The sequence below is a fragment of the Pagrus major genome, chromosome 1 (assembly GCF_040436345.1).
Source record: "Pagrus major chromosome 1, Pma_NU_1.0".
NCBI classification, from domain to species: Eukaryota; Metazoa; Chordata; class Actinopteri; order Spariformes; family Sparidae; genus Pagrus; species Pagrus major.
In genome coordinates, this window is record NC_133215.1 from 18067331 (window position 1) to 18082083 (window position 14753).

Sequence of the window (14753 nt, forward strand, 5' to 3'; positions counted from 1 at the left end):
CTGTCTGTCTTATCAGCTGCCTGGAGCGGGCAGAGTCTAGTCCATCAGGACTCGTTCGCTGGCTCTGTCTTCCCACTCTCCAACCTCTCCTCACTTCCCGCTCTCCACTTCTCTCCCTTTCTTTCACAAGAACGCTACGCCCCTGATAACGCACAACAAGATAGGATACCCCACCCTAGAGAGAACAAAGATACACACACGCATTGATTGAAGGGCGCGCACATACACACACACACACACACACACATTCTCACAGTTGACCCATAAACCAGGCACCAATGAGAGAGATAAACAGAAAGAATGGAGGACATGGAGTTGAGCTCCACCCAGACAAATAACGGACAGAAAGGTGGAGCGCACCCTGTGGGAGGAATAAAATATAATTAAACTATAGACACACAAGACAGCCACCACATGGTGTATGTACGTTGGTGTGTATTGTATGAGTACAGCGTGTGTGTGTGTTTGTGTGTGTGAGAGGCTGAAAAGAATTAGGTCGCTGCCCTGACTTGCTTTTCTTACATCAATATTGACCCACATTCTCTCCAAAATTGAGTCTTTTTAATGTCAAACACTTCTATCTGTGTGATGAATAAAGTGTTGCATGTGTGCAAAATTAAGGCTTTGTATACAAGGGTAGTTAGGTGTGGCGCATAGCTAGGTGTGTGTTGATACATGCCAACTGGGTCAGGAAAGAGGTGGTGCCCTTGACACGCCCTTGGCAAACACAAGCACGCACACACAAGTCTTTATTATATAAGCTGTTAAATTGTAGGTCTTCATATTTAAAGAAGATATCCTTACCTGTGTGTGAGCGCACATCTGGAAAGGCATGTTGCCAGAGATGAGTTAGAGAAAGGCCAAGTCATCTTGTTATTCAACTGCATTGTTATGTGAGTGATACCACGGGGCCTGCTGTTTTCATTATTATGCTGACAGACACCAAGCCCTATCAAACTTGCAGAAGCTGGCAGCGCTAAAATGCACTGTGATTCAATAACACTGATGATAGTAGCTGATATACTGAATTTCAGAGGACAAGAACAGTTGATTGTTTCTGGATTACGTGCCTTTACATTTGAGGTGTTTAGCTGTCTTGCCGTCAGAAGCCTGGCAGACAGTCTTAAACTCAATTTGAGAGACAAGTATGACAAAGAGGCTGTTGTATGCATTGTGGGATGATTCACTTTCACAGCAACACTGTGCACAACAATGTAGTGCTCATTCATTTCACTTGTCTGCTTGGTATTTGTTGCTGTATTTTGCACTTAGAGCTTTTGTTTATTAACACATGAAAAAATTGCAAAAAAGGTTATGCAGGCTCCTCATGTGTATATGTGTGTGTGTGTGTGTGAATCTCTTTTCATCCATCTAACTCACCCTGTAGTTTCTGGTTCTCCCTCTCCATCCTCTGCAGCAGGATCTGCTGCAGGATAGCCTTCCTCCAGAGCTCCCTCAGCTCCTCTTTGCTCCTTTTTGTCCTCTCCTCAGGCACCAACCTTATGGATAAGGCCTCACTGCCTCCAGCTGCCACCTGGCTCACGCACACTCGACCCCCCTCCAGACAAGGATCCCCCCGCTCTGAAAGACAATGATATTACATTAGATTATATCAAATTACTCTACATCAGGTGTTTGTAGCAGCTGCAAATAAGAGAATATAGCAAAGAAAACAACAGAGATGTTAAGCATGTGATTAACATGTAGTAACATTATAAATGTACGTTTTAATCACAACATTTATAAACAAGTTGTGTGAAACTTCCGAGCTTGAAAGGAGAAAGGAAAATTACATACTGATATGAAATAAAAAGATGCATACACACACAAAGCTTACTGTTCAATAATTACATTCAATGAACATTCTCATATAAAAAATATCATCATTTTGTGTTAATCACACCATTTCTTAAACTGATCCACAGTTGAAAAGCCCAAGTCAATTTACATCATCACTCATACACTCTTGCAAAATAAAAATAAAAATGCTTAACATAGATATATTTGACACAGTCAATGCACACACAGTAAAAAAAAAAAAGTGTTTATGTGACTCCACCTCAAAGTACAGGGTGGATCCCAAACCTCAAAATACCCTGTGTTGTTTAGAGGAAGGACATAACAACTATCCAGATAGCACTTACTTCTCTTTCAGTTCATAGGAACATAACAATTCAGTTTTATCATACACACACACACGTACACATACACACGCGCAACCACACACGCACAGGCATACCTTTGCTTGACGTAGGTATGTAAATTTGATATTTATCTTTCCAAAAAAGTCTTCTGAGGAATATGCAAGATAAGCCATCCCTCCAATCCTGCAGACGCACTATAAATACAAACCTCCACACTGTACATCAACACTTTACACACATGTATGTGCACACACACGATGACAATAGTATCCTTTGTGCCAGGTGACATCAACATTTATATATGCCTTTGTGTCTGTGTCAGGGAGACTTTCCAAGACATGCTGAAACCAGCAGAGTCACTATACAAACATATTGCTCTTCAGTTATGAGGACACTGACACACACACACACACACACACACACACACACACACACACACACACACACACACACACAGAGACGTCAATGCCTCTTAACAGAGTCATGTCTTAGTTAGATAAACACAGACTGCTACAATGCTTCAACAGAACACTGCTGAAGAGTTAGCGGTTAGGTGTGAAAAAAATTCATGCATGCACGCACACACTTACACAAAGTGGCATGATCCACACCCTGAGCAAACACTCCAACTTGGCCAGAACCAAGTCCCCAGCACACACACACACAGAAAATGCAAAGTGGGTCAACAAGACTGGCGCTTTCCTCTGGCGCTGTCTGTGTGTGGACTGTCAACATGACCTTGAGACACCGCCATGACACGCACACACACATTCGCACAAACACTCAGCTGACACACCCATGACCTCATGTATGTACGCACACGCATAAATACACGCCCAGCTCAACCCAACTTAGCAGTGCATTCAGCCAGCACAGAACCCATCACACTGACCTGCTAAAGGCACTGTTTTCCCCTCACTTCATGGCAGTTGACTGTCAAAATAAACTCCAGCTGCAGATTTCATTCATGATGAGAAATGACTTACGTGCTGTTCACATGTGTCACTTTAAAAGTGAAACTAAGTGAATAATGACTGGCCTAAACCTTGCTTATCCCTTTATGAGCAGCAGGTTCAGTGGGAAGGTGGATAGAAAGGTCACATCAGTCCAACATTCCTGGAACATTTATTAGAACGAAATACAGAATCCAGAGGAGCGTGCGCAAATTAAAACAAACACCTTACAGTGTAATGTAATTAAAAAGACCCACCTTGTGAAGGTTACAATGCCCACTTGTTGCTGAGACTGCAGTGGAGAGGTGTTAATTGAATTGTATGGAAAGGATTTGTGGCTGCGAGTGTGTTGAGAATTTGGACATTTTTAGACTTTGGCACCGCCTAGTGTTGACATACAAAAGACCCGGTTATAGACGGCAACCAGTGGCTTTCAGCACACAATGGCTAACATTTATTTTATGCATTTGATTTCATTTATATATTTGTTTCTGCGCAGCTTCTTAGCTTTACCAGCTAATTTACATTCGCAGTCCCTTAGCAGGAGACAGAGATATCAACCCTGTTCAGAAAATTAACACAATAGTATTAAAACCACAGTTACGCAACATTACATATTCATTATAAAACATCAGCAAGCCAAAAAACAACAACAACAACAACAACAACGAGATTTCAAAACATTAGAACACTACAACAATAACAACCTTTTTTTTTTTTTTTTTAACAAGATTTAGTGTTTTTGTTATGTGTGATGGGTACATGATTAGGTTGATTTTAGTCATGATTTCACATTAAATTTAAAACAGCAAAGCTGCAGCACTGCAGTTTTATCTGAGCACAGATATCTACGCTTTTATTTATCCCTATCTAGCTATACCTTTGAATGATGTTGCAGTAATGATAACAATGCCTAACGTACCCTTTCTTCCTTTTTGCTAATGCCATCTTCTTGATGTCAACCTTAGTTGTCACGATAGTTTCCAAGTGTAATTTAATTGAAGTACTTGAAAGTTAATATTTTTTTTAATGCTGTATTTTTACTTATATCAGTGGACAGAGTCACAACAGAAATGGAAGCTACACATTTCAGTCATAGCTGTATAAACAGTATGAGCCTGGAAGTCAAAACAACACTTGCATCAAAACAGCCATCTCTATTATTATTGGCGTGGTGTGTGTCACTGCAGGTGGATCCACCATGCCGTGATAGAAAACTTCATTGTTTACGTTTCAGGATCGATGCCAGTTCCCACTTCAACTTACAACAAGTTGCAACTGTTTATGATCTTCAACTCTGGCAAAACCCCAGGACTGTCACATCTCTACTCTGGTGGTACTATTTGAAATAACACACACACACAAAAGATCTGTTTGAGCTGTCAAGCTGTGGTGTGATTTTTGAGTGCAGGAGGTGTTTGAGGCGGCTGGCAATGACAACTGCAGCCTGAATAGTTGGAGCTCTACTGACAAAAAATTATGTAGTGTGACAATACTGGAAAGGTTCATGACAACACAGGCTAAACACAGGCAACAATGCAACAGTGGTCATGTCTAGACCGACACCAACACTTACTCAGAGACTTAACAATATTTTTCTGCAATGCATCCACATTCTTAAACGGTGTCAATGAAATACTAATAATATTATGCATTTCCTAAATGTACTAGTTATTGCCTATACAATAGCCTATTGTATTCAACTGCATTACACTGTAAAGTCCTTGGAGAAAATGGTGAAATATTGTTTCCTGTAAGAAAAGAAAGCAAAACTGACTGACATCCATACAGTCCAACAATTTAAAAAACATCTTTGGAGCTTTTTAACACGATTGACTTCATTAGTAGACTCGATACAATACCTCTTTAAAGGCTTCAGTAGGCTTTAAATGTCACTGCCAATGGATGATGAAACTAGTATTTCTCAGAAGAAGCTACAGGCAGATTTATTTTACAGATGAAACAATTACTCAATCAACAGAAAATCTCAAGCAACTAGTTCATATGTCCAGAAAAAAACAGTTCTCAGCTTCCTCTTGGAAACTGAATCTTTTGGTTTTGGCTGTTGCTCAAACAAAACAAGACATTTAAAGACGTCATTGTGGACAAATTAAAGCTGTTATTTTCAGTATTTTCTGACAGTTTTTAGACCGAATGATTAATTGATTAATCAAAAAAATAACTGATAGATTAATCATGTGAATTATTATTTTGTCATTATCATTAATCATGTGAAAATAGTCATTGGTTGCAGTCCTGACTGAAACAAACTATAAGTTGACGTAAGGATTCTAAAACATCCCTTCCAAACGCTCGTATATTATTATGTAATAAAGAAACTGCTTCCTATGTTTTGCTGATTTAAAAGGTACTATGTATGAACATGTTTTTAAATGAGTATGTGTGTATCATGTATTTCCCTCAAGGAGTTTTCGTTTGCTCTTCTTACAGGAGTTACAGTGCAGCAGTGGGACCAACCCAACTATCTCAACTGTCAACACTTGTTCTGTCATACACACAAACACACGCTACATATAATTATCAAAACACAGGATCTGAAGGCGTGCAAGCACATGCACGATTCCCACGTCTGCACAGACAAACACACGCTTTTGTGTGCACTTACACTAAGATAAGACTGGTGATTGATATTTCAAAGTTGTCTGAGGTTAAAGCAATATTTCACTAAATGTGGAACACTATTTTCCACTTGTATCCTTCACATCTCTGAAATATTTGACAGGGCAAACCAAATGTAGACCTACTTTTGATTCATTTTACTCTGCAAAGGCATTCAAGATTTTCCACAAATGTATTTAATTTCAGCCCTAAACAAAAAATCAATGGATAGCATCAGGCAGAGAAATGTTATCTCACTCAATAAACAAGCAAAAGATGCCACAACATCTTGTGTGCATGTCAATCTACCAGTCTTCTAACAATGGAAATCCAATGGCTCCTGGTTATTTGGGTCTTAAGACTGGACAATAAGTGGGTGACCTGCTTTGTTGAGAATGGCTTTTGCCTTCTGAGCCACACTGTATCAATTTACCCTTAACAAAGGAATTTAAATTGCCAACAGTTTTTGAGTACTAAAAATTCCTTCAACTGTAAATAAACCAAAAAAAAAAAAGAAAAAAGCTGGAACTCCTTTACAATGTGAATCAACTGGGATTTCTAGAAGAAAGCAAATGATCAAAACTGGTGGTTTGGTTAGGACTTCAAAGTGCAACCCCAAAAATACTTGCATGAACATGAGTAGCAGTTTATACATTTTCACCTTAAAAAAATAAAGGGAAAGGAGACAGCAGGTAGAGAAGAAGCAGGCAGGAGGGAGGGGATAATAGCTAATTCAAGTTCATACAGGAGAGAGAGAGAGAGATGTTGTAAAGTGATTTACCCCCATTCTCTTCCCCTCTTCTAAACACACAATATGTACACTCACATGAAATGAAACAGTGACACAAAGTGGAAAGGCTTTGTCGCTGCACCACTGTGTACAAATCGGGACCTGGTGTGGTTGTTTTTAATAACAGCACACGTAACGCAGCACATGCTCATGTCCTTATTTTGGTAGACAAGTGCCGTGACTTGGAACTGTCTTCTTCCTTAGAAGAGGACATGTTATGGTTTACAACTGGAGCATGAAAAGTATTCCTAGTGTGATGACGATCTCACCTGTCAAAGCTCTTTCATGCTGCAGACATGCTCAAACTTTCAAAGTAAACAAAGCAGGTACTTTTTGTTATTTTGGCAATCCAAAAGAGATATGCACCATATTCATTATCATTTACTGTATCATACTATCGTAGATGCACATTCCTGTGCAGTGTCATGTCGAAGTGTGAAACATTGTAACAGTGTGTTTTGTTTCAGTTTTGCAGGCAGGTGTCAGTATTTTTATTTGTAATTAGCTTGGATAATGTTTAAAATGCTGTGCAGTCCCTTTATTGTCTTCTTTAATTTGTCAAAAATAATATGGAAATTCCATTATTTTAGCTGATTTTTTATGGCTGGAAAGTAAAGCCAATATTATATCTCTATAGTAAGTAAGTACAAAGTAGATGGTACTAATATCAAGTATGATGGATATTGCTCAATGATACCTTCATATTTGTTACAATTTTGCCTTTGTTATCCATTTTGTCCTCTTGCTAACATGGGACCTCAGTTTAACAACGCTGTAATTATGGACAAACACTATATCAATCTTAAATGTAAAAAATACATATATAGTATATAGCACACACATAGCATAGCACACAGCTCCAGTGGGCTCGAGGTTTGTGTGTTTAATCGAAGGAAATTCTTTTTTATAAGGTATAAACTTTTCTTTATAACTGCCCAAATTATCAGATCCATGATCGACACTAAGAGAACCTCCATTTTGACTTGTCTCAAAAAGAACAACAGAAAGAACAGTGGGCCAGTGCAACAGCAAGTTGTCATGGTGACTTTCAACTCTTTTTAGGAGGAATAAATAAGAAGGAAATCGACACACAATGTCATGGTCAATGTCCTCCTACAAGAGACACTAGTTTCTCCTTGCATGGGCTCAAATCAACGATGTATCCGTGCTTACCGTTGGTTTCTGTGCTCTTCTGAGGTGTAGCGACCCGTAAGAAGATCTGCTGCCTCCACGAGTGGCGGTGGCTGCGCAGAGGACTTTCCCCTACCTCGTATGATGCACTTGGACTGGACAGCGCTGCTACATCCCTGAAACACAAACAAGGACATAAACAGAAATGGTTACATAATATGCCCTCATAATCATTCATTAGGTAGTAGCACACACATTCATATATACAGTAAAGATATGTATCAAAAATAGAGACAAAAAATCAGTTAAAATAATATACAAACCAGGAGAACATAATTGTTCTGGACACATCAGTGTGGGTGCGATTATTTAGTGTACGAGTGTGTACCTGCTCTTTGGCTCAGGGGATTCATTCTCATGTACAGGGGCCAGAAATTGAAATTTCAGAAAATTAGGGACAGAGGAAGAGGAGTGGAGACGAGCACGCAGACCACCCAGAGGACTGCGATGGAGAGATGGAAGTGAAAAAAGATAACAGAAAACAGATTTCAAAAAAGAGAAACATTGGCCCCGTTCACACAGAGAGACAAATGCAAAATACACTTGAAATCCATTGATTTCAAAGACAGATATGGCTGTGTTTTTGTTACTTAATGGATCAACTCTAAAACTGCACCAATGAGTGACACTTTAAGTGTCTCTCTGTCTGAACAGGGCCTTACATAATAACATGGAAAAGAAGCTCAAACGAAGATATGACAAATTAAAAATGCAAATAAACAGAGAAACTACATGAGCCTAACAGAAAGCCAGTGCAGAATTCTCACCTTCTTTTATTGAGCCGGGCTCCAGTAGAAGGTGAGGAAGGATGACGAGGAGGAAGAGTAGAGGGAGATGAAGGGCAAGGAGGAATGGGTGGAAGGGTGGAAGAGTCGGTTGGGAGATGTCTGAGAACGGCGCAGATAAAGAAAGAGAGAGCAAAGAGAAAGAAAAAGAGAGTCAAAGACACTGAAAAAGTATGAAAACAGAAAAAAATGGGTGAGGAGAAAGAGCAGGGAAATGGAAAGAAAAATGTTTTTTGAAGGCAGAGCTGGGAGATACAGAGTAAAGTAGCGGGTATCGACCGAACTACATCAGTACTACCGTGTACCATTTGACGTTCAATCAATCTGTGGCAAATTTATATCACCAAGCTCAACCTTAATTAGGGCAGAATTTGAAGAGATGGTGCAACACTTTTCTGACAGGAACTCAGATACTTCATGCATTAAGATGGCTGTATACTCCAATATGTGTTTCTTTATAGATGATGTACAGTGTCTTTTTTTCCCTTTGACAAAGATACGTCACAGATGCTGTCACAGACAAAACCTGTGCATGACACGCAAACGTTCAACTACCGATGAAACTGCTGTCACAGGCTTATTCTCGATTGTCTGAAAAGAGTAGGCTGGTCATACATACATCTCATAGCATAGATGCAAGGTTATCAAGAAATCATGGGAAATGAACAGAAGGTAACATCTGCACACTTACTTCAGGTGTCAGACTAACAGTTGGATGAAGAAATGTACTTATTTGGATGAAGAAATGTACTCATGACACGTTTGCGTGTCATGCACAGGTTTTGTCACTTTGGACAAAAGCGTCTGCTAAATGCCCTAAATGTAAATGTAAATGTAAGATCAAAGTGGGATCGAATTTTTAAACTTATGTGCCATGGAGTAAGTATTCAGGGGTTACCCTCTTTTAATTCACATGATTTCCTGATATGTGTCCTATGTGATATGTGTATAAAAGCCTACTGTTCTCTGACGAACAAGAATAAGCCTATGACATTAGTTTCATGATCAGTCATCAAACTTACAATCTGACCTGAAGACAATCCAGGTGGGAATCGAAACTTTGTCTTTATTAAACTGTGGCATGGAGAAGAGTTAATTCTTGATCATCACCATTTATAGAGACTTCAGTCTGCACATGTAGATTCACACTGATCATTACACCACATGCGTATTAACTTTAAAAGGAAATTGTAACCAATCCTCCCATTGTCTTCCAGTTCAACAATGTCTCATAGCAGTGCTATGTACGATTCTTTAATGTGACATTAATTTCCTTTCATCCTACAGAAGCACTGTCATTATCTCTGTCTACACATATGATAAATATGTCACATGTTACTTGTAAGGTGTGACGTTTGTTTGTTTAACGGCTGTTTAATAGACAAACCATCAGGATACAGCAGATTAATTATTTAACCCTGGAAATATTTGTGTCCAACACTTGCATGTTCTGAGTTTCACTTCTGCTTGTTTGATCTAATGTGATCTGAATCTTATTCATTTTATATTGAAATCTAACGAATAAAATCAAACAATATTTAAATCTTTTCCGTTTTTTTTAAACTGACAATGAATACAAACAAACACTTACTGGTCTACCTATTTGAACACATACACATACACAGTCTGCTTACTTGCTCTGGTGTGGAGTGTCGGTGCTGACGGAGTAGTGTCGTACAAGCTTGGGCTTGGTAGCTGCAGTTTGGTCCTGCGGCGTGTGAGTTAGTGTGCTCAACGGAGAGTACTCTGCTGAGGAAGGGGTGGGAGGGTGGCTGAAAGTGCTGGCCCGTCGGCGGAAGCCCTGTGGCTGTGAGTCACCGGGTAAAGAGGAGGAGGAGGGAGACAGGGAGAGAGAGGGGTCAAGGCGCTTCAGGTCTCCTGTTGAGTTGTGGCACCTGAGGATTAATGAGAAAAAGCATGTGAGGAGACATGCACAATACAATGACCATCTAAATGGCATTAATGTCTCAGGTGAAATTTAGTTTATAATATGCACTAACTAGCTTTCGTATTCATAGGAAGTCCAGACGATTTTCCTAAAGTCACTGACATTGGTCTATAAATGGCTCCTAGTGTACTTGACTGCTGTTGACAGTAAAGATAAAAGAGTAGCTGTCACATCCTTCTCTGTTGTCCCTTTGAATTGAGGGTCATAAAAACCCCTAAGCATGAATCAAGTAAAACAAGGAAATGCTCCAACCTTTAAAGCACTGACTGTTCTGACCCAAGGTATGAGTCAGTGTGTGGGCATGTGTGTTTACCTGAGTGGGCTGGTGGGTCGCAGCTGGGTTGAGGCAGGCAGGGGGTCATCTAGACAAGACTGGTCCAGGCTGCTGTTGACCGTACAAATGGAAGAACCGCTGTCACTTCCTACGCTGCTGTCCCTCTGAGCTCTGGCCTTGCTGCTCCCCTGCCAAAAAAAGACACACGCCATGGTTATATACAGTATATGTCTTTTACATGAAACCAAAGATCAGAAACCAAGACATGAATTCAAGGACCCTTATTTTGTAATTTCCTCAAAATGTAAGGATTAATAATTAAGAACATTTTCTAAAATACTTTTTTCTATTGTTCTATTTTATATCATAAACAACAAATAATAACAACATAACTTCATATGCACAAGTGCATACAAACCGAGCAATAAGGAGCACTGTTACCTTCCAGATTCCCTCCAGAGACTCAGTGAGAGAGCGCTTGGCCCGACTCTTGAACTGTTCAAGCCGCTGCCGACTGCTACTCTGCTGCTGCGCCTCCACCGGGGCTTGAGCCGCCTCCTCATACACCTACAGAAAGCCAAGACAGCAATGAGAGCGAGACAAGACACTTATGTCTTCTTTGTAAGTGAAATGGATCAAATATTTAGACTTATAGGATGTAGGAGATTGAGACAGGAAATCAGTAACAAAAAGGAGAGAGAAAGCTGGTACAGTCCTGCACATGTGTGCACTGAGATATGCAAAAGTTACCTGTTTGTCTCCAGACAGTGTGTGTTGATGGCTCCTCTGTCTCTCTTCATACAAATTCCTCAAAGACACCATCACCAACTCGTTCTCTTCCTGATCGCTCTTAGGACGAGCCCTCTGAAACACACACACACGCAATGTAATTTTTATAATAAGTACATTTTTGTTCAACTCTGGCCCTGATGTCTGGAGAACGTATTTTAGATGTTGACATAAAAACAGTGTCCAACTCTAAAGGTTTTTGACTGAAAAATAGCAGTACATTACAGTGCTGTACTAGATTACATTTTGCTATTTTGTGCAGGAGGTTGCTATGATTTTCAGGATTTAAAAAAAAAAGAGCTTAAACCAGTGGGTTATATGTGATGAGTAAAATTGAATTTCTTGCATATTGTATTTGTACAACAAAACTCTTTGTTTTTCTAGCATTAATTTGGTAACATAAAATACATTTATCTGCTGATTAGACCCATTCAGCACTGTTGCAGTTCAGCTACACCACCAGCAGATGTCAACTGAGTCATAGAGAAATATTTGAGGACATTCACCTCTCAAGACTCATCTTTAATTGTACAACAATCTAGGTATATAGGTATACTTAAATTATCCATTGGCAGAAATTCTTTAACAAATAAATCCACTTGTTTCTGGGAAAACTCAAGAGTTGAGAGAAAGAATTAGAGCACAAAGGAAAGAGAGATGAGGTGGCAGAAATATATAAGTCAGGTGGAAAGACGGATCAGTGTATCATTCAAAGTAAATCCCTACATGAAAAACTTGGGATCGGGCAGTGAGTAAGTCCTAATGAACTGAGATGGATTTGTAAACTTGAGACCACATACCATAGTGTTTTCAAAGACTGAAGCTTGCTCCTGGTTGTCCAGAGTGGCCAAGTGTTTCTGAAGCTCCAGCTTGGTTTTAGATGGGTGTAGACCTGAAAAAGAATACATATCGTAGGATTGTGTTTATAGGGTATGTATGGTACTGAGGGCCAATGGAGCTGCACTCTTATGTGGTATACTGCCTATTCCTTATATCTTGGTCACATAATTCTGCAGCATAATACATCCTTATACATGTAGAATCTATAAGTTGTCTATATAAATAAAAATTATATAAACATTTGTGACCATTACATGCCCTCAACTTTTCCTCTATCAGCATATCCACTCAATTTGACCAGAGTCATAACTACTAAAAGGCTTTTTTGAAAAAGTCTTAACCTTATACTAATCTTTAGGACTCATGATTTGAAGAATTCAGAGTAGGTTGTCAAAAGTTTTACCACCACTACTACGAAACCATATGATTAATAGGTGAAGATTAAAGATTCAAAAGACAGTGTAAGACTGAGTTACAACTCATTACATTTGGAGCACCTACAGCAGGATGTTGCTGATTGATTCATCAGAGTTTTACACTGGTATTATTTTTCTCAGTTCTTTGAGGGTGCTGAAGAGCTGCTTGGTATCAACATGAAAACCAGTACCTCTGAACTTGAATGCAAACTTGGGTACCCAAGCACACAAGGAAAAATACCAGTGTCCCGTCCAATAATTCCAAAAGATTATTCTCTAAAATCCTTGTGCTGAAACTTATGTCCGATGTCTTTGTGACAAATTCTTGTGTGTAAGTTTTGTCTGTTGGAGGTCCAGCTGACATATGAAGCATTCTAGCTGTTCTTCACACAGAGACTCTGACCATATCAGCCCTGATTCTTCTTTTACCGATCACATTCTCAAGAAATGTCAGCATGCACAACATATATCGTGAATTTCAAACATGTCATGTAATTGAAATCCAGTGCTAGTCCAGCCTTTTGCCACTATACTAAAATATTTAAAGATGTATCAACCTATTAGAATAACTCTACCCAATTATAATTTGAAAATGATTAAAATTTTCCGATGTGTACTGTAACAGAGTTCAGGGACAGTTTTCTACCTTCTATCCTCTCACACAGTCTGTGGAGTTGCTGCATGGGGCAGCTGTCACACTGCTGGCTCTGGGTCTTTGCATTCTGCTGCAGGGCTGCCACAGAAAATGCCTGCTTCAAAGTCAGCATGATCTCGTCCACCTACAAGAGCAAAATACAGCCTTTCAACAATCCTTTTTCGTTCAGTTGTTAGTGCATTCATCAATTCACATTAGCCTCTTTTTAAAGTGTAATCCACAATAGAGAACCATTATTAGAACAAATTCACCCTGTTTCCCATTCTAGGTAGGAAATCTGGGTCTTTGCAGATATTATGTCATATGCAGGATAAAACTAAAGTATATACTGTTTTTCCCCTTGGCTTGTCCAGAATACTCTGGCAGCAGTGAATCACTTGGAATTACTGATGAGGATCAGTGAGTCATTATTTCAAGAACTAAAGGGAAGCATCTATATGGTATAAACCAATCACAGTATCAGCTGACTGTTACACAGTGGGATACATCCATCTAATGACAGAGGCTTTTTCATCAAACTGACAGCGCGTTTGGCACACCATGACTCAGTGGAGCACAGATGCCCCGAGTTATAGGTATAAAGAATTAGAGCAGAATTTAATCTTGATTGATAGAAACCAAAAATGGTGAAAAATATCACCTTCATGCATTCTGGCACTCAAATTTTAATCCAAAGGAAACCTTCGAGGTGTTAAATTAAACTGAGTGGGCTGATCAAATATTAACACTGAATGGGAAGTGCTGATATGGAAATATATGAAAGTATAATGAATGAATTGTAACAAAAGAAAAGTGCTTTTTTGGATTTTTGCTTTGTTAACTGTGACGTTTAAAAGAAGCTCTCCATGGAGGCAGAAAATCAACACAAATACGGCAAAAAACATGTCCCTTTCTTTTCCGGCCATGTTCGACTATGCTCCTCCTTCATTTTCTATCTCTCACCAGCGACTCGTCGGTGCACTGGAAGACATAGCAAACAAAGTGGCAGCTCCCTCCTTCCACTGTCTCCCTGCAAATGAAGCCAAAGTGATCCACATGACGAATACCCTGGAAAGAAAAGATCAGGCTGTTACACCATTCAGTATAGTTTTAAAAGACACACAAGCCTAAACAGAAAATTATGTGGAAGAAAGGGAGTACTTCACACCTGTGAGCAGAAGGAGATTTCTCTGAAACTCTTCTCTATGGCAACTTTCTTAGTGTCCGGACTGACCAGGAAGATCTGAGATCTGCCCACCTAGAACAAAGACAAACACAAAAAGTTAGACTCTGTGTGTTTCCATCAGCTAGTAGTGCACTATGTGCCTCTGTGTGTGTCTGTGTTGTGGTTTGTGGTGTGTTTGTGACAG

At 39.5% G+C, this 14753-nt stretch overlaps 1 protein-coding gene across 2 annotated transcripts in view; it reads right to left on the minus strand.

The window, feature by feature from the left end:
- tbc1d1 (TBC1 (tre-2/USP6, BUB2, cdc16) domain family, member 1) overlaps positions 1-14753 on the minus strand; it is a 52310-nt gene that overhangs the window by 15715 nt on the left and 21842 nt on the right. The window contains exons 3-14 of one of the 2 annotated variants that reach the window (XM_073470584.1): positions 14552-14641; positions 14347-14451; positions 13396-13528; positions 12294-12385; positions 11455-11568; positions 11146-11271; positions 10744-10892; positions 10117-10377; positions 8465-8584; positions 8026-8139; positions 7680-7813; positions 1381-1581 (exon numbers count right to left, since the gene is read on the minus strand). In XM_073470584.1, coding sequence (XP_073326685.1) covers positions 1381-1581; positions 7680-7813; positions 8026-8139; positions 8465-8584; positions 10117-10377; positions 10744-10892; positions 11146-11271; positions 11455-11568; positions 12294-12385; positions 13396-13528; positions 14347-14451; positions 14552-14641 — 1639 coding nt within the window. The remainder of the gene's footprint in view (positions 1-1380; positions 1582-7679; positions 7814-8025; positions 8140-8464; positions 8585-10116; positions 10378-10743; positions 10893-11145; positions 11272-11454; positions 11569-12293; positions 12386-13395; positions 13529-14346; positions 14452-14551; positions 14642-14753) is intronic. The other variant, XM_073470577.1, reaches the window with a different exon arrangement.